At 41.3% G+C, this 19,900-nt stretch overlaps 2 protein-coding genes and 1 pseudogene across 2 annotated transcripts; 2 read left to right on the top strand and 1 right to left on the bottom strand.

The window, feature by feature from the left end:
• Positions 1 to 1,065: 1,065 nt before the first annotated feature.
• Positions 1,066 to 3,892, top strand: LOC146568028 (homeodomain-interacting protein kinase 1-like). Its single transcript, XM_085283339.1, has one exon. The coding sequence runs from the start codon at positions 1,292 to 1,294 to the stop codon at positions 2,975 to 2,977; it is 1,686 nt and encodes a 561-aa protein (XP_085139465.1). The 5' UTR covers positions 1,066 to 1,291; the 3' UTR covers positions 2,978 to 3,892.
• A 3,326-nt stretch (positions 3,893 to 7,218) lies between these two features.
• Positions 7,219 to 16,020, bottom strand: LOC146568027 (RNA-binding protein with serine-rich domain 1-like). Its single transcript, XM_085283781.1, has 7 exons — positions 15,939 to 16,020; positions 13,989 to 14,135; positions 13,650 to 13,832; positions 13,334 to 13,436; positions 8,059 to 8,212; positions 7,831 to 7,972; positions 7,219 to 7,721 (listed from the first exon to the last, which is right to left on the bottom strand). Coding segments are annotated over exons 1-7 (831 nt in total). The 5' UTR covers positions 15,941 to 16,020; the 3' UTR covers positions 7,219 to 7,621.
• Positions 16,021 to 16,251: 231 nt separating this feature from the next.
• Positions 16,252 to 19,121, top strand: LOC146568026 (solute carrier family 2, facilitated glucose transporter member 11 pseudogene; annotated as a pseudogene).
• Positions 19,122 to 19,900: the final 779 nt, after the last annotated feature.

The following is a 19,900-nucleotide window of genomic DNA, read 5'->3' as shown; positions in this document are numbered from 1 at the left end:
TCAGTGATATGTGGAGTCCAGAAAGTATATTAAGCCAGATATGAGTTCAATACCATGACTCCCTCTGGTGCCACTTAGTGGATTAAATAGTTCTACCACTTGCTCCATCACCGTTCCGTCCAGAGTAAATTCAATGTCTGGCACAGTAATCCTCTCAGGCCAGTCGACCAGCAATCCCAGCTCATCTGTACCATGAGCAGCAGCACCACCACCAGAATCTGCACCTGAGCCCTGAGCAGCAGTCGTCTCACTCTCAGTGGCTGTCACACTACCATCAGCTGTCCCACCAATAGTCCCATCAGCAGCAGCTGCTCTGGTCTGAAAGATGTCCTGCATGGCAGTTGAGGCTCGGCCCTGTTGCTGGAGGCTGCCTCGGACAAAAATCTGTAATGGGTTCAAGTGTCTCTCTGTCCGCAAGCCATGATTGTTCCACTGTTGAGTGAAGTCTTTCAAATCTCTGTTGATCCTTGGGAGATAGATGTAATGGAGAGCCCAAAGGTGCATTTCATTGTCAATGTCAATGATGCCTTCCTCCTCCAGGTGGTGAAATAAATCACAGTACACATTGGTCATTCCTCGCCACAGATCACCCCAGAGCCTCTCAATTCTCTGATTATGGGTACTTCTTCCTCTTAGGGCACTTCCACGATCAAAGCCTCTGAAAATGTTCATCATCAGGCAGACAGCATTGTTTTCCCCTCCTCTGTCTGTCCGGACCCTCGAGGGTACACCATAGGATACCATAGGAAAAAAAATACATACAAGTTTGTTTTATTATTTTTGCTGAGTGGAAAAAGACCTAAAATCTACCAAACAACCGGAAAGTATATAAACTGGGAACACAAGTGCTATATAAAAGTGGTAACTAACCAACTGCTCTAAAACTAAGCTAACTGACATAGTAAATTTGAAAACAGTTTAAAAAAAAACATCCCCATTCATAGATGATGTCACAATCTCAATGGCTTACAGAGTGATGATGTCACAAACGTCTTAGAATCTTTGATCCTTCTTTTTCTATAAATAGAAGTGAGAATCAGCAGTTATCAGTCAGTTTGTTGACAGCAGTTGAAGCCAGCAGCAGTTCGCAAACGTTCCAACGTTCAAGCAGAGATACATTTGGTCACGCCTGCAAGAACCAAGTTTAACAGTAAACCGTTTGAGCAGACCTTTCACCTTTTCACACTTTGAAGAAGAAAGAAGAACCATCTATTTTATTTCATAATATTTTGAGGTGAAATCTGCTTTACTCTTCTAACTTTTAGTGTTAATCACTTTGATAGCATCAGAGATGTCTTTCGGAAATGTCCAGGACAAGTTAGTCCCCGGTGGCTGGCTCTCCTCCAACTACCGAATTATAAGTGTTGTCGGAGAAGGGACATATGGCAGAGTTGCCAAATGTGTCCAAATGGCTAACAAAAAGATTGTAGCCATTAAAATGATAAAGGATCAGGACCAAAAAGACCCGTTTAAAAACCAAGAGCTGGCTGCCCTGCAAAAACTTAAAGCCTGTAACTCCAGCAAGTACAATATAGTCGAATGGTACCAGGCTTTTACAGTCCGTGGACATCTGTGCCTTGAATTTGAATTCCTTGAAAAAAGTCTTCTTGACTTATTGCAAGAAAGATATTGCAATCCGCTCAGTTTAAAGGCTATTCGCCCCATCGTCATACAGATAGCTTTAGCTCTTAGCCACCTCAAGTCGATTGGAACAATCCATGCAGACTTGAAATTAGAGAACGTAATGCTGGTGAATAATCCCCAAGAGCCATACCGAGTTAAACTAATTGACTTCGGTCTGGCCTGTGAGACCTCAGCTGCCAAGGTGGGCTCATACATCCAGACACGTCCGTACCGGTCTCCGGAGATTATTCTGGGGCTTCCATTTACAGAAGCCATAGACATATGGTCTCTGGGCTGCATGGCAGTGACTCTATACACTGGTTACTTGCTGTACCCGGGATACAGTGAATATGCCATACTAAAGTACATAACGGAGACTCAAGGAGAACTCCCAGAGCAAATGTTAAACTGTGGGCAAAAGACTGCAAAGTATTTCTGCAGGGAGTTCAATTCCGACAACATCTACCACTGGAAACTCAAGACAACTGAACAATATTTCCAGGAGTTTGGGATTGAGTTTGTTGACAAAAGAGTTAAAAAATTGAAGTCTCTGGATGAACTCTTATATACCGAGATCTTTGAAGATGAGGATTATGCAGATGCAACTGCAAAAAGGTGTGATATCCTGATGTTTGTAGAAATGGTAAAGCACTTGCTTCACCTCGATCCCCGAAAACGAATAACACCCAATCAGGTCCTTGAGCATGCCTTTTCAAAACTGAGCCACCTTGCATGGATGCGCCAGAGAAGCTCCTATGTTGAGTCCTGCTATGAGCACATAAACTACTTAAGGACAAAGAAGAAAGAGACGCCAGGACAGAGTCTCCATACCAGCAGGACAGAGTCTGCACACAAGCCCACCTCTGACACCAGACAATCTGCTCAGAGGAACTTCCCTCCCTCTGCAGCAGAGAGAAAAACACAAGTGATCCCCCACAGCCAAAACGGTTCTCCCCATTCAACTCAGAGGAGCAGCCACAATTTAGTCAGGTCCAGTCAGAGTGAAAATCCTGAGACAATTCCAAAGAAAGCACAGTGTAAAAGAAAGCACCTGCAGGAAAATGAAAAGGATACGAGTGACCCAGATCTTAAAAGAAAAAAGACTAATTGGAAAGATGTGCGCAGAGAAACACTGTACCAACATGAAAGGTCAGATCATGACCAGCAGAAACGCCACGATTCTATGGCTCCATCCTGCGCAACCACTAGCTACAGGACACAAAATTCCATCTTGCCAATTAAGAGGAAGCCAGATGAAAGCATCTTTGCGACATCAAATAAGAGGGCCAGAACCAACTGCGAAAACGGCAAGCGCCACACCTTTAACCACAGCTGGGCCGAGAACCACCGCTAGAGAATCATTTTTTGAAATAAAAATGAAGACATCTACATCAGCCATTTCCAGGCTGAAGGCGAATAAGGCACCGGGCACAGACGGTTATCCGTCCGAATGGTATAAAGCATTTAGGACGCAACTAACACCAGTGCTGCTTAATTGCTTTAATCATACACTAAGAACAGGAGTAGCCCCACAATCTCGGAGAGAAGCAGTTATCCCAAAAGACGGCAAAGATAAAAAAGAATGCAGCTCGTATAGGCCAATCTCTATCCTTAACGTGGACTATAAATTATTTGCTTCAATATTAGCTAAGAGACTGGAATCAATTATCCCGGAGCTGATAGACCTAGATCAGACAGGCTTTGTCTCAAATAGACAGACCTCTCTGCATTGAATCATATCTGTTGTTAACCTCTGTCTCTCTTCCTTCTCTCACCCCAACCGGTCGCAGCAGATGGCCGCCCCTCCCTGAGCCTGGTTCTGCCGGAGGTTTCTTCCTGTTAAAAGGGAGTTTTTCCTTCCCACTGTTGCCAAAGTGCTTGCTCATAGGGGGTCATATATGATTGTTGGTTTTTTTTTTTAAATAAATGAATAAATAAACAAAAGTCTCTTTCAGATTTTTTTGTTTAGATTTGTTTTCTGGAGATTTTAAGGAATTACTGAATTGTGTACACTGATGCTTTAAAGCCAAAGCAGTTCATAATGATTGGCCATGCTTGTCTTAAACTCACAGGGAGATTACAAATATATGATCTAAAGCCAACATATTATTATTTTTACACACACTTTTAACATATTACACAAGTCAGGTTTTTGCTGTTATTTGACATGTTTCCATTAAAATAGGTTCAAAAGAATTGCACAGATTCTGAAACCAATATGCTTGAATACACGTGACTACTTGCTTTAAAAGTCTAACATTTCAGCCTGTAAACTCTACCATATGATAAGGCAGTAAACAAGTGTACATATAATGAACTATATACTTTTGTTTACCTCATCATAATACGTTTTATTTTTATTTTTGAGTTCTTTTCACAAAAAGACATCTTGGTATTTAGGATAAGTGTCTATGAAGAGGCAGGTAGCAGCACTAGTACCTAACTAGTACCTTGTTAACAGGAAACAGGGGAGTTTGAGGATTAGACGGGTGACATGAAAGCAGATCCTGAGAAGCAATAAAGAAGGCTGCAGGTGAGCATGTAGATAAGGAATCAAGAGCAGGAGGCGGTAAATTAGGCAGAAGATATGGACCTAAACTTAGTGCTGACATATGTCCATAACACTGGAATAAAGATCAGTAATTACAGGATTGCGCGGACAATTTTCATGAATAAAATGCTAAATTCATACCTAAAGCTTACCTTATGTATGCCAATGCCAAAAGCTCCTCAACATTCACTAATGAGGGCATTGGAAATAATCAAGTTAGTTTTTAACTAGCATCAATTAAGCTAACCTTACCATGGTAGTAGACGACTAGTGGCAACATATGTTTCACATTACTTTCAGAAATGCCAAATTTTAAGCACCTAAACAAACAAACAAAACATATTAAAGTTAAATTAAATTAAAATAATCCCACAGTGTATGTTTGAATTTGAAGTTTACAGAATAAGGTGTGTATTTGATTTACTGCTAAAAACTGCCTCAAGCTCCCAGAATGCATTGCTGTTTACAGAATGTAAAATCATGTCAATTTTACAGCAGTCTATTAAAGTGTAGATATGATCATAGAATGAAACCGCCATGTGAACAAAAGTGCTTTTTGTGTGTGTTTTTATTTGATTTCATTTCATCCCGTCTACAAACGTCTAAACAATTTCACGGGTGACTTACCACAAGTTACTGTCCTATTCACAGTTATCTACAAAGGGTTGTGAAACAGACTTACTTTGTCCAGGAAGGATCAGCAGCATAATAAAATAAATGACATACATCCCAGGCCCAGATATCACTTTGTCTTTTTCCCTCTGAGAAAGCTCCCTGAATATACTGATGCCTTCTGCTGAATCATGTTACAACAGCAGATTTCTGCAGCTGAGTGCAGAGGGAGGTTTGTACTGAGCAGTACAGTTTCATATGAGCTGCACACCTGTGCTTAAAAAATGCAAGTCCCACTCCCAAATTTTAAATAATACAAATATTTCCTGACTGAGTATTGGAAGAGCTGGCACCTTTTCTGTATATCGGTTAACAGGAAAACATCTTTATTTTAGTAAGGAAAAAAACAACATGCTGAATATAATGGAACACAATGTGGTATAAATTAGACCTTTTTGAAGAAAGAGGAACACACCTGTACTTCAGTGTGGTTGTGCAATAGATTGTCCAGTATATCTCCTTTATAAAAGAGGTCCCCATGTCACTATAAGTTGCTTGGTTTCCTTGAAAAACAATGATGCAGTCTTGTCAGTAGCATGTTAAAAAAGCTAGATTTGATTGATGGTTATTATTCATCTGATCTGATGATGTTGGAGCCATAGTCTCAGTCATTTGTTTAAGTATAGGAGATGTAACTTTCTAAAGGCCAGCAGCAGGTGGCTCCTCTGGTTGCAAAAAAGCATTCTGAGCTGAATATTTACTGGCAATTTACATTAACAATGTCATAAAATATGATGCAACATTACAAAGCGAGGTGAAAAAAACCACCTGCTGTTACAGTGAGTCAGTCCCATCCCAGCTTCTGACAGCCTCAATTAAAGATTTACAGTATGATCATAACCGGTGACCTACTCGCTACAGGCCTATTGCATGATATGGCATTTTTAATATTCAGTCCAGTGTCCATTATAGCCCTTTATGCCAGAGTGGCAGAATAAATGTATGAGTTCTTAGCAAAGGAGATGTCAAAGGAGAAAACAGCCTTCTGATTCTTACCCAAAATATAACCAGAAGTCAGTAGAGAGGGAAGGGAATTCACTAACCTACAGATTGTACCTATAATAATGACGTAAGCTGTCAGTACTCGCCAACTTACATAATGTCAGAGTCATTCATTATATCTGGATTTTTTTTAACCTGAGGGTTAGAAAGGTTTTGCAGTGTGGATGTGTTTGTTGTGTTTGCATCCAGCGTGATTTCATGTGAATATTTTAGGAATTCAGCTGTGGTCTTTGGCTCTGGTTGTGACAGTAAAACATCCACTACTGTGACTGTTAGTGAGACATTTGTCCATCCTTCTGACGCAGCTGCTACGTCATCTTCCAAGCACCTGGATGACTGATATCGATGCTAAAGAGTCTCTGGATTCAGGGAGTGATGATGATGATAGAAGGAAGTGGTTTTAAACTAAATTATGATGTGATATTTAGAATCCCCTTATATTACTCCCTAGATAGTTTTATCTTGTCGATGGAAACAATGGCAGAAAGAAACAGCTTTGAATAACTACAGCATTATTATTGCTTTGACCTTCAGATCCATCTATTGAAGGAGAGGTCAGAGGTCAAATGTGACATTGTAAATTTTTATATATAATCTTTATATGATACTCTCTATATGCTAATACTTACCTCACTCGTAAGACTTATAGTTTATCAGTTGTAAGCCTCTTTCTCATTTTTCAACCAATAAATCATTGAGTTCACCTTGAAGACTCGGTCAAATTAACATTTAGTTATTATATAATTTAGTTAACAGTCTGACCCCTCACTACACCACTAAAAAGTTTTATCAGAATTCAGACAAAAACAGGAAGCCCACAGGTCTTTGTCATGTCTGAATTATGTCTTCAACTCATTTGGAACTATAATTAAGTACTGATTTTATTTGTGCTGGTTTAGCTCAGCATGTTGAACGGGTGACCTCATGTCATATGGCTGAGAGTGGCAAGCCCAGGTTTGAGTCCAACCTGCGGCCCTTTGCAGAATGTCTTTCCTGTCGTGTCTTCACTGATCTATCTAATAGAGCTTATTGCATTCAGGGTAGAGCAACAGCAACCCATCTAGTAACGATCACGGAGTCATTCATTCTAAGGTCGTGGCAGGATTACAAGACAGTAATATTGTGGATAGGTCATATGATAGACATAAAGATTAGTGTGATTATCTAAGCTTTAATAGCACTTGTAAATGCAATGGCAATAATGGCTATTCATTGCCATATGACTGAGTAACTACCCAACACCATAACTGACAACAGAAATTAGGGACAGGCAGTAGAAGGAAACTGTTAATCTGAAGGACGGAGGTCCAATAATGATTTGAAAACTAGGAAATGGTTGCATTGCAATTTTCATATTAATCCCACTGTGGTTCATAAACATACAAGAGGTTCTTTTATTCTGATCTCACAGCCTTTTTTCTTACTGGGGACACATGAAGATTTGCCTTTTAGGCTCTTTTACAGTTTTGTGTTTCTATTGTTTTCAAATACATGAACACAACAAAAATACTAGAAAATAATGAAAAGGTTTCAATGTATTAAAAATGACGCATTTAAAGTTCAACACAATTCTTACGTCTTATTATCATAAAACACCGCCTGAATGTCTTTACTGGGGAAAATGGTAAAGACTTTGGTGCTCCTGTGTTCGCCACTTAACAAGGTAACAACACAAAAACATTTTTCTTTCACATTTTTTGTTGCTCTGATCAAAAGGACAAAACAAAAGAATAAATTCAGAGGAGGCGAGGGAGAGGAAAGGCTTCACGATCGCTAGCGCGAGGAGTTGGAACTTGATCGCGACCGATGGCGGCGGCGGCCAGGCGATCGAGACCTGCGCCGCACTGGAGACCGTCGGCGTGGAGACCGAGATCTAGAAAAAGAGAAATTAAGAGAAAAGAACATAAATAACAGAAGAGGTAAAGGTTTCCTCTCTCCTCCTCCCCCTTCTCCACTGTGGGTGCCCATCATTTGCTCATTACCTTCTCCTCATACGAGGGGGAGTCCGGCGCCACATCGGGGGCGGAGGAGGCATCCTCCGGGGAGGGGAAAGCCTGCGAGGAGGGGGGCGCACCGTGGGAGTCAGCACAGCTGTGACAGTGATTTCCTGACCATCGATCTGACCTGAAAGACATCAGCGTGAGAGTTGATCCACTTTAAGCACATGACTCAGAACGTGGCTCTGAAACAATCTCTTCAGTCCTTCCTACCTCCGTCCATGTGCTTCAGAGCCTTCTCTGCCTCTTCGGAGGTCTCGTACTCCACATAGGCGTACCCCTTGGACAGGTGAGGGTGCATGCGGTTCATGGGCATTTCAATCATCTTGATCTTGCCATATGTGGAGAAAATCTCCTGGATGTGCTCCTTTAAAAGACACAGAAAACCTTTGAGATACCTGCTGTTTTTATTGTGAGTAACTTTCAGCTTCTAAACCAAAAATAATTTGTTCTTCCTGGTAGAACTGATTCTTTTAGCCTGATCACGTGACCACTGCTTGCCCATCTCTGGATTAAGTCTTTGGTGAGCCCTCTTTTGATTTTTGATCCATTTGTGGTTTCCCGGTTGTCAGTTGCTGATTACAGACTTCATTCATCATTCTGCTTGAACTTGAAATCTTTGCTCATTTAAAGTCTCAGTAGCCTGACGACTGCACAGATGAGGCTTAGCGGGGAAAACGTCACACAGAAGCAGCATTCCTTGTGGTGGTGGAGTAGGTATCCACATTAACAACAGATGGTGCATGGACACAAACAGGGCCTATCACATTGTTCTCCACACACTGAGGACTTGGCCATTAAATGCTGGCCGTTCAGCAAACTCAGTAATTTCCATCACTGTTCTTTACATCCACGGTTACACAGACACAAAGCTGTGACAGTAACCTGATACAAAACAACCAACAAATGGTTATGAAAAAAGTTCTCCGCCACTTTTTCCAATGTGGATTTTGTAGCTAGAGGGTCCATCATACTTGACTACTTGTGTTTATTGAAACATAACAGCAGCATTCAAAGCATTCAGTCCTCCGCCCCGACCATCAACTCATCAGACCACGTCTCTGCAGCACTGCAGGATTTGCACAGACTGATCGGTGCTTCGAGGGGCTCAGGACACAGACACTGAGGAGCATGCTAAGGCTCTATGTGGCTAGATCTAAAATTTCAATTCAATTTTATTCATATGCCACAAAATCACAACAACCGTCACCTGGATGTAGTTTATACTGTAAGGTAAAGACCCTACAGTAATACAGAGAAAATCATCAACAATCAAACCCTATAAGCAAGCAGTTGGTGACAATAGGAAGAAAAAAAAAATTTAACAGGAGGAAACCTCAGAGCTCAGATCCAGGATCAAGGAGAGACAGCCACCTGTCATGACCAGTTGTGGCTGAGGTTGCATGAAGAAAAAAAAAGTATCAATATCAGAGTGAGTGAGAACCTTATGACAGAAACTCTGCTTTTAATTCTGGAGATTAAGCAGCCCTCAGAATTACAAGAGCCAACCTCTATAAGAAAATCAGTGGCAAAAAAGGCCCTTAGTCACAAAAACCCAAATTATAGAATCAATTTCAGGACCATAGAGATACAACTAGACTGGGACAGGATATTACATGTATTACAGACTCCAGGGGCCCGTTCTTCGTACGTCGCTCACTACATCCAAGATCAAATGACACATCCAAGACCAAACCATCGCGCTAACCGTGAGCTCGCTAATCCGGTTCCCCGAACACACCTGTTGTTGACGATTAGTACAGCTGGACGCAGTAATGTGACATCACTGGGTGTCGTAAAAGGGGCTACGCATCGATAGTAGAAACATTGATCGGCAACCCGCTGATTGGTCGGCGAAAATGTCGAAGGGGCGCGCTTGGTATTTTCCGGCAGCAGAGCAAGAACTCTTGATTGAGGGATTTCAGGAGTTTCAGAGTTTAATTAAAACGCAAGGGAACACTGCAAAGGCTGCAAAAGCAAGGAGAGAGGGCTGGCAGGAAGTTGCTGACAAATTAAACTCGTAAGTAATTCAATAATAACAATAATAATGGAGTGGGTTTATATAGCGCTTTTCAAGGCACCCAAAGCGCATGACAATACCACTATTCAGTCACTTTGTTATTTATTTATAGATTTATTATATTACACTATATTATCCAATATTATATTACATTATATTATATTGTTATATTATATCCCCTTTCACATTAGAGCCACAACAGGACCCACTAGAACATGGGAACAAGTAAAAGTGGAATATAAAAATATTCTACAGAATGGTAATATTTATCACTTATATTGCTTTTCGTCTCTTGGAAAGAGACCCTGAAATAATCTGTTTGTTTGTTCATAACAGCAACCAAGAAAAGGGCAGAGCAAAAAAAAGACAGGTGGTGGTCCTGCACCCCCTCGTCAACAAGTTGGTTAAGTGAATAATACCCTCACGGGAATATCGATATCTCTCAATGAGCACACTGTCGCGCTGAGCTAAAGGATCCTGTCTATCCCGCAATACACGCTGAATTCTGAGGACTCTCCTTATCAATCTTGCACCTTCCGCAATGGGTGGCTCGCGTATACGGACAGGACATGGCTGCGACAGACTTCCCAAATCCACCTTCGCTTTTATAGCCGTGGTCTCTCATCTTGATTACACGAAGTGATTTGCAATTACTACTCTGAAATATGAATTACATCTGTAATAATCACATACATGTAATAGAATGTTAATAGTACATTTCCCTTTTTTAGGATATGACCTGTATGTATCTGTGTGAAATCAATGAAAGGATCAAATGCTGCATTATCTTTAGTTACATTGATGTTATTTATTTATGTTGAAACAGTGGTGGAATATCGCTGTTGCTTTCGTATAAATGAAGCGGACATACCTGCGTGGCCGCGATCTAATCCTGTTTACATAAAGTAAACCTGCTCCCGAGCAGGTTTACGCTTACGGCTCTGTTGCTATGACAGCAAGTCCCGGATGAGCTTCGGGGAACCGAACGATCCAAGATCACGCGAAATCGTCAACAATCTAATCCAGCTAACTTACTTAGCGAGGTACGAAGAACAGGCCCCAGGATCACCTCACAGCCACAACACTGCATGATCTCAGAAAACTACTTTGTAAATTCAACATCTCATCAAAGTCTTAACAAGGAAAATAATAACAAGGACTACAAGGAGGTGAAACTTTTTGCAGCAATGACAATCTTATTCTGAAAGTGAACCCCCCTCCCCAAAGAGCTGTTATTTGACTATACGCAGCCCGATCTATATCATCAACACTGGTGTGGAAACTGTGCTTCATATAATATTCATGGGGGTTCATGTGACCCCTGCACATCTCCTATGTTTTCAAAAAAAATCTCCTGCACTTCCTACCGAGGTTAAAAAAAGGCTCATCTTAACCCATCTGTCCTCACCACTTCCTACAGAGCCACCACATAGAGTGCACCAACACGCAGTACCAACACTCTGTGGCATGAGAGCAGCAGTGCCTCAAACAGAAAGCCACTGGGGAGCGTGGCGATGGCAGCTGAGATTAATGGGGTCTCACTGCCACCTGTTGGGAGCCTGGCCCAACAACGCCACCTGTCAAGGGCAAAAAGGATCACCAGGGACAGCAGGCACCCCTGCCACAGACTGGTCTCTCTTCTACCTTTAAGCAAAAGCTATCACAGACTGGCGTGCAGCACAGTACGGCTCTGTGACAGCTATGACCTGACCTCCGATTTTTGTTTGTTTTTCTGTGATCCTAATTTTGTTCAGCAGTGCATCTGTGATGTATTGACTGAATGACAGTAAAGAAATCTGAACCTGAATTTGGATGACGGCTGGGTTCATTCTGGGGGTCATTTCTGTGTAACTGGCCAGTCTAAGCATCACCAACAAAAAGTTATACATGTGGTTACACACAGACACACATTACATATGACATATTATAGAATGCCATTTAGGAAATTTGTATATATATTAGAATGAAAGCCTGAATATATATTTTAATGATTATTATTTATCAAGCGGGAAACCAATGAATTAAATCATCAAGAACCCCCCACGCCACCCCTCCTCTCTTCTCCAGAGGTCCACAGATGCAGCTCCACTGTTCTGCAATTAACAGTGTAGCGGACAGCTACACACTCTGAATCATCTGCAGCATTAATCCTCTCTCAATCTCCCAGAGTGTACTAAAAATTCTGGAACACACAGAATTATCCAGAAAAGACTGAACAAGTTTCTGTACTGAGACAGAAAACAAACAGGATTTGAGGGAATGAAAGGCTGCTAATACTTATTAGAGTAAGAAATACCTTCTTGCAGCTAACACCTTATCAGTTCTTTGTAGCTGCATTCAGTGTAATCAGTAACTCCATGCTTGTTTCGTGAGCGTACTGGTAAAAGTATTAAGGTAATAATAGAAATGCAAAGCATTTCATTACAGCCTACATTTGTTTTTTTTAAGCAACTACAAAGATTTGCTTTACAATCAACTACAAATGATCAAATATCTTAAGTTTTCACAAAAATGAAATGTGGCCACTGTGCTTGTAGCTAACAGTGTTTACCAGAGATTTTAATGCTGCTGACTCAAACTCCAAAACAAAGGCTTAATCAGTCCCCTGTGAGCACTCTCCACCATCCCTACGATCCTCTTCTTCATTTGAATCAACAAAAAGTTTCAATACAAACTGTAAACACAAAAACTTTTTAAGAACTGTGAAAATAAACTCTGCTCACAGTTTAAAGCTGTGACTAAGCAGTATGTTTATTACTTGTTATTCTGTTGGCTGCAGTGTCCTAAAGTCCCTCAGGATCTATCGTAACGCACGTATCAACAGAAATCGGGTGTGAAAGAAAATCTGGCTTCATGGTTATCCATTTGCACACTGCTTGTATACATCACACAAAGATTCCCTGCTTTTATGACTTAAATACAAAAGTATGGAAGATAGTTTCCACCACTGGGGGGGATAAAAGAAAAAAAAATACATCCATAACTACATTTTTAGTTTATTTGAAATTTCAAGTTAGCTCTGCCAATCAGAAAGCTCTGTGAATGACGTCATTCCCTAGTTACCCACAAATGGTGCAGTCACAGGTGCACTCAAAATCAGGAATATGTATAGTAAACATGGAAAAATTCCTGTTAATGCTAATAATAACGGCATGTTTCCACTAGTAACACAAGGATGTCATCATTTTAAAACCATTTTGAAAGCAGTTTGCTCATTCGTGACCTCCATCTGTAGCATTGGTAGCTGATGCCTCCACCTTCTGTTTCCGGGTAACAGTGAAATATATTCAGAGAGGTCCTGATTGGTGGAGCTAACGGCTTATCAACTTGAAATTTTATGTTATGGATGACAAAAAAAAAGCAAAACAAAAAACATTCTGTGACATAGCAAAAGAGCCAGTGTGATAACAATAAAAACAAACAAACAAAAAAAACCATCTTTTTAAGCACTTCTAGCTAAGAATGTACCTTGATGACGTTTCTGGTCAGCCGACCCAGGAAGACCTTGGTCGGTTTGGGTGTGGGACTCCTGCGTCGTCGATCCCTGCCTTCCTTCTTTGGCGATTTAGACCTACAATCACATCTGACTTTAATTTAACATGTGAGCTGTTAATGACAGCGTCTAATATGAAAACTCTTCAAGTACATTTAAGTTCTTTTTATGAAAACATCACCAGAACCAAGACTCACTGAGGATTACTCACTGAACAGGCAATGTACAACCTCTTGCTAATCTCTTACTACATTTAGTTTTTTGGGTGCTTCCTAGTAAACGCTTCCATACTTTGAGCGCGAGCGTCGTCTGTTGTTGTGGCGTTGGCGGCTGGGGCTGGGTGAGGATGATGAAGATGAGGAGGAAGAAGAGCGGGAGCTGGAGGAGCCAGAGTGACTGGAGGCAGAGGAGCTTGAGCCGCTGGAGGAGCCAGAGCTGGAACCTGAGCTGCTGCTGCTGGAGCTGGAGCTCGACCTAAAGAGAACATTATGATAATTTTTTATTTATTTATTTATTTTTAAATGGATGATCTGCTGAGGGGAGCAATAGAAGGGTTTGGTCCCAAAGCTTTAATTAAAATGAGCTAACTCTCATTCAAACCAGAGGGGAACAGGTGGTTAGTGATCTGACCTGCTGCTCCTGCTAGAAGCGCTGCGTCGGGTGCGGTTCTTGTCTCGGCCCCGGCCTTTGTCAGCTCCCTCTTTAGTGGCTCCTGACTTGTCCTTGCTGCGCTGTTTGCTCTTGTCATCGTCCTTCCTTTTTGTTGGAGAAGGCGCCCTGTTAAAGGAGAAAAAAACCAAAAAGATCTAAGATTTAGGGTGCCAGACATCCCCAACACCTTTGCACTGTGCCAAAATAGATTATCATTTGCATACAGTAACATCAAACCATGCAAACTGACAGGCAGGAATGATTTCCTGTGTTATTAAGCGGTGCATTTGGGTAACTCAGTCTCTAAGTGAACGTGCTCCTGTCATAGAGTGGATGGGCTGTATTGTCCAGCATTGTCCTCATCTTGGACAACATCCGCCTCTCTGACACCACCTTAAGGGAGTCCGGCTCCATCCCCACTACATTACAGGCCTTTACGGACTAGATTTTGAAGGAACATTTCTATTTTAGCCTGCACAACTTTTTTTTATAATTTTGGTAAGGTTATTTAAAATCTCAAGGATTCAAGGAGCTTTATTGTCCTTCACGTCATATGATAACATGAGGTTAACATCTGCACTACCTTTCCAAAAATTTACATCAGCGGGACCCAAGCAGACTTGCAAAGTATAAAAGTAAGGAAAACAAAAATGGAGTAAAAGAGGCTTGAAGCTGAGCTGGTCTATATGTGAGATGTAACTCAAGAAAAGAAGAGAAGGGAAACTCAAACTACAGCTTTTTAATATTTTTTGAAGGCAAACCTCATTTTACTTGAAATGATAAGATTATGTCACAGTGAAAATTAATAATAAACTTTTTCCAACAAATACTGTTTGACTATACTTTTTTCTTTGTTTTATTGGACAGGCAGTTTTTAACTTTAAACAAACACTGGTAAAACTGTTAGGTGGCTTCAAAATATGCTGCACTGAAATATATTATATTATATTTTGGACCTGCAAATTTTCTTCATCTTTCTATGTTTTTACACACATACATTATCTTCATAGCCACCGTTGAAATTTACAGTATTTTGGCAGTACGGTTATAAGTGGCTGTAAATAATCTTACATTTTTACTGAATTATATTGTCCCTTTCTAGCTTTTTGAACCTAAATCTTGATTACCTATATTACTGATACTTTTTTGGATTTTCCCCTTTATCATAGTTTTAATTATTAAATCAAAATTCCAAAACGTTTGGCTTAGTCAGACTATGTTGAACACGTTCGTCATTTCTCCATTTTTAACTCCTTGCCTGCTATTGATCACATCCCAGTTGTTAAAGGTAACTAACACTCTGAGGTATATGAGGGAAAAGGATCTTTATTCTCAGTTAAATAATATTCCACTGATGTAACTACAGGGATGCTAAAGTAACGTCTTTCCGTCTCTGTGCAAAAGCATCTGCATCGTCACTTTTTCCAACACTGAGGTAAGAATGACCGCTTGTTTATGGAAGCATAATTCTTTGCGCTTTTGACATGAGCTACAAATTAATTTAGTCGATTTGTCAAATAGATGCTACCAATAGTTCTGTGTTAGGGGGAGAAAACGAACTTCCTTTTGTTGTTATTATTCTGTAGGAAACTCGCGAACCCTCGTTCATTTGCTCTTTGAGCAGTTCTGCAACACATTTCTGTAATCGCCACATATGCATTTTTAAGAATGAGGACAAATGCTGAGTGGCCACAGTATATCTACTCATAGAAAATGCAAAACAAAATCAAGCTAGCTCAAAAGTTAGCTAGCTTACCGTTGGTTAAATATATAAATAATAATAATATGGCTGTATATTGTGTTTGCTTATTAACAATTTCGTGTAAAGCTAAAAGCAGTACCTTTCGCGTTAACACTTTCGTGTAGTGATTTGCAATTTATAAGCCAAATACAAAAGAGAAACAAATTAAAACGACTGCGTTCACTTACATTTTTTCCTCGCGACAGTAGTAATCGCACAAAAATGACGTAAGCAGTTTGAACCAATCAGCACTCTGTACGCGCCTCACACATGCAAAAACATCCGTTAAGGTGGTGAAAATAATTATCTAAATTTAGACTAGCAGGATTAATTTTTCTGAATAATACTTGTTTCCCATAGCTGGTTTCACTTCTTTTTATTACTCTTTTAAATAATTTCTGTAATTTGACTCTTTTAAATTTAACTCTAAATTTGACTGGGGAAGGATCACTGCAGCAGAACTCTTGCGGGTAGGACGTTGCCTGAAAGGTTAGACTCAGGGAAAAGGCGCAGATTTATATAACCCCGGCTCTAACTGAAGAATCACGCTGCCTTTCATTTGAACCGCATTAGAGATCAGCCGTAGTCTCATATGAGTGAAAAACGCCTCTCTAAGCTACATAAAAGGTTTGGACTGATTGAACAACTAACGGAAGGGGACAAGTTTGCTCTTCCACTTAAAGAGCCTGCTTTGAGATGAAGTCTGCAGATAATGTACCAGAAAAAACCAGGAAACCTTCAGGCAATGGATTGACTCTTGGACTGACTGTGCTCTGTGCTGCCATTGGAGGAACCTTTCAGTACGGCTACAACATCTCCATCATCAACGCTCCTACCAGCTACATCCAAAAGTTTATTAATGACACCTACATAGAGCGCTGGGGTACAGGCTTGGATATCCCAGAGGTGACCCTGGTGTGGACCCTGATAGTATCAGCCTTTTCTCTTGGTGGCCTCCTTGGGGCCCTGCTGGCAGGCCCTATGTCAGTTCGCTTTGGGAGGAAAAAGTCGCTGCTTTTGAACAATTCCTTCATGTTTGCTGCTGCTGTGCTGGTGCTAACATGCCGGGTGGCAAAATCATTTGAGATGATCATCATTGCTCGCTTTCTGGTGGGGATGAACTCAGGTGTCAGCATGAATGTCCAGCCTATGTATTTTGGAGAGAGTGCCCCCAAACACCTCAGAGGTGCTGTGGCGTTTTCTTCTGCCGTCTTTACTGCATTTGGGATCTTTTTGGGTCAGGTTGTGGGACTTACTGAGCTTTTGGGTAGTGAGCCTCTTTGGCCCTACTTACTGGCTAGTAATGCTTTGCCAGCACTGGTCCAGCTCCTTACCCTTCCCTGGTTCCCCGAAAGCCCCAGGTACCTACTCATTGACAGGGGAGACAGGGAAGCATGTCTCCAGGCTCTTGGAAGACTCCGCGGCGGGGAGGCTCCCGTTTTGGAGATGGAGGAGTTGCTTCAGGAGCAGCAAATGTCCGCAGCCATAAATTCTGGAGCTACATCTTCTGCTAAGACGCCCTGGGCCCTGTTTAAGGATCGTAATTTACGATCACAACTCAAAACAGTCATGGCCGCCAGCAGCGCCATGATGCTCTGTGGAAACGACTCCATCTACTTCTATGCTTCCTACATCTTTCAGGAAGCAGGGATCCCACCAGAGAAAATTCAGTACGTCACCATTGGGACGGGGGCATCTGAGCTAACAGCTTCCATTCTGAGTAACCTCCTGATTGAACGCGTGGGTCGCTGGTACCTTCTCATCGGGGGTTACAGTCTCATGTCTTGTTGGTCTATAGTTTTTACTGTAGCTCTTTCACTCCAGAGCCGCAAAGTGACAGGGATGGCATACCTCAGCATGGTGTGCGTTTTCGCTTACATCCTCAGCTTTGGCCTGGGCCCAGCCGGAGTGACAGGGATCTTACCAGCTGAGATCTTTGATCAGACGGCTCGTCCAGCGGCCTACATGATCGCCGGCTCTCTAATGTGGATTAGCCTGCTCCTAATGGGAATGCTGTTACCTTTCATCGTCAATGGCCTGGGAAACCTCTGCTTTCTGCCTTTCCTCTGTGTTTGTTTGGTATCTGCTGTGTTTCTGGGGCTCACCTTGCCAGAGACAAAGGGCAAGACGCTGGCTCAGATTACAGCAGTGTTTGATAAGAAGAACCAAGGGAAAATGAATGAAGTTCCAGACCTAATGACAGAGCACGATCCCCTGAATGATCTCTACCAGTTGGGTAAAATCTGCTCATTTACTTCCTCAACGCATGATCCTGACCTTGACCATAAAGCTGCTGAATGAAATTTGACCTGTGGGATTATAAAAAGCCGTGCCTTTTGAGCTTATCTTCAGGTTTTAATTGACTTCTGTGCAGATTAAATCCTGTGTGTTATTTATGAGATGTGATCCCCTTAATAGTGACTGTTCAAATCTGTTCTTAATTTACAATTTGGTCTAGGCCTTTAATCCTACCCAACACACATTTTGTATTTATTTATTGCAAACCTATATAAAGCTTCTAAAATGTCTTTTAGATCGCCATTGAGAGTGATGGTGCTGAACCCTTTTGTAGGGTCCCTATGCCAAAGAAATTGTCCTCACTCATATTTATGCAGAAATCTCTCAAGCTCCTGCCAAAAACTGGCATGTGTTTGCAGTAGTTTGGGCAATCATTTGAACAGCATGTGCTGTAGGGATTACCTTCTCTAGTTCAACACTTGTGAGCTGCTAGATAACAGTTCATGTTTATTGTGCAATCTGATGCTGTTTTGTTTTTTATCTATCCAGCTCAGTGAACCATGCATGTGTGTTTTCCTATTTGATGACCTTTCTGGGAACACAGACTGTGTGTAATTCTTTTTTTTTTCTCATTTATGTTTATGTTTATGCAGCAACTGGACTGCATCTGGAATTTAACTATATTAGTTAGTCCCCTCCAGACTTCTGTGTGCACCAGGGCTTCAACTACATGAGTGTAGCTCTGCAGAATGGCCAGTAGATGTAGCCATTGTGTCTGCCACAGTTTGTGCAGTGATAAACAAGGCAGCGCGTCATGAAAATGAATCACACAGTCAAGGTTAACACTTTTAAATTCACCAGCTTTTAAACTCAATGCAGCCCTTCCGAGCCTTCTGCGAGCCATCTGTCGCAGCGTCTGTATGTTCTGTAATCACCCTGCGTTGCTTGATCGTGTGCTGGAATGAATCCTAAATGCAGACGTCAGGTCTGTTCTTGCACTGTTGTAACGTGTAGCATGTGCTGCGCACTTACTGAATGACACTGTCGCACTTTTCTCTGCCTAAAAATATTATTACTATTTATTTAAATCAAAATACAACTGTGTGTACAACAAAATAAAGGAAAAAAAGTGGTTACCCGCATTCTCGTCATGTTTGTGATTTGGTTAGTGAGATTTATTCTGCTTGCTTTTTAAATTATGTTTAATCACCCAACTTTGGCTCCCTTCACTCCTGCGCACTTTAATTCAAGTACTTCTGCCCACTCTTATTAAAGTGGATGGCATAACACTGTTTATTTATGGAAACAAGAGCTGGGTGAGAACATCTCACTCTCCAGTGGGGTAAGGTGTGCATTTTCATTTGTCTTTATTACACCATCCAGCTGACAGAAAAGTCAATTTCTATTTAAGTGCATCCAGTGTCAAGTAGGATTTGTGAGTGCAAGGAAGAATGTTTTTATAACCCCGACAGCTAATGGGTATTTCTTCTCTCTGTGGCGCTCAGTTCAGCCTACAGGATCAGTTTGCCTTTTCCAGTGAAGCAAACTACACAGCTAAAAGTGACTTTGTGTTAAAGAGGTAGAGAGTTCAGATATAAAAGCAAAACATAAGAGTTTTTCTGCCAGCAAACCCAGCCAGCACTGAGAGATTAGTCCTTAAAGAAGGACTGGACAAATACAGAAGCGCTCTCCACCGCACTCATCAGAAGCAGTTCATCTGTGAACACGCTGCTGTGCTTTGGGAGATGGCTAATGATTTCAGGCCTCAGGCTAGAAGAACCTCAGCGGCTTCACATACTATAGAGTTCATTGCTAAGGCACTCATAATACTTACCAGGAGACAGAATGACTGACATTTACTGCATCTGCCATTTTTCCAGTTATGATTTCGCTGAGTTTCTGGTGAAGGGTC

Source organism: Mchenga conophoros, linkage group LG8, assembly GCF_057382185.1.
Source record: "Mchenga conophoros isolate Kocher_MC1m ecotype Shallow Benthic linkage group LG8, M_conophoros_male_GT1.1, whole genome shotgun sequence".
Lineage (NCBI taxonomy): Eukaryota > Metazoa > Chordata > Actinopteri > Cichliformes > Cichlidae > Mchenga > Mchenga conophoros.
This window is presented reverse-complemented; position numbering and strand designations above follow the sequence as displayed.

What these genes read in the sequence shown, in the direction of transcription:
- LOC146568028 (XM_085283339.1), top strand. Translation starts at nt 1,292, where the DNA reads ATGTCTTTCGGAAATGTCCAGGACAAGTTAGTCCCCGGTGGCTGGCTC.
- LOC146568027 (XM_085283781.1), bottom strand. An exon ending in TGACCAGAAACGTCATCAAG is followed by an intron (nt 8,213 to 13,333) that starts GTACATTCTTAG and finishes TGTCTTTTAAAG; the next exon opens with GAGCACATCCAGGAGATTTT. An exon ending in TCTGAAGCACATGGACGGAG is followed by an intron (nt 7,973 to 8,058) that starts GTAGGAAGGACT and finishes GATGTCTTTCAG; the next exon opens with GTCAGATCGATGGTCAGGAA.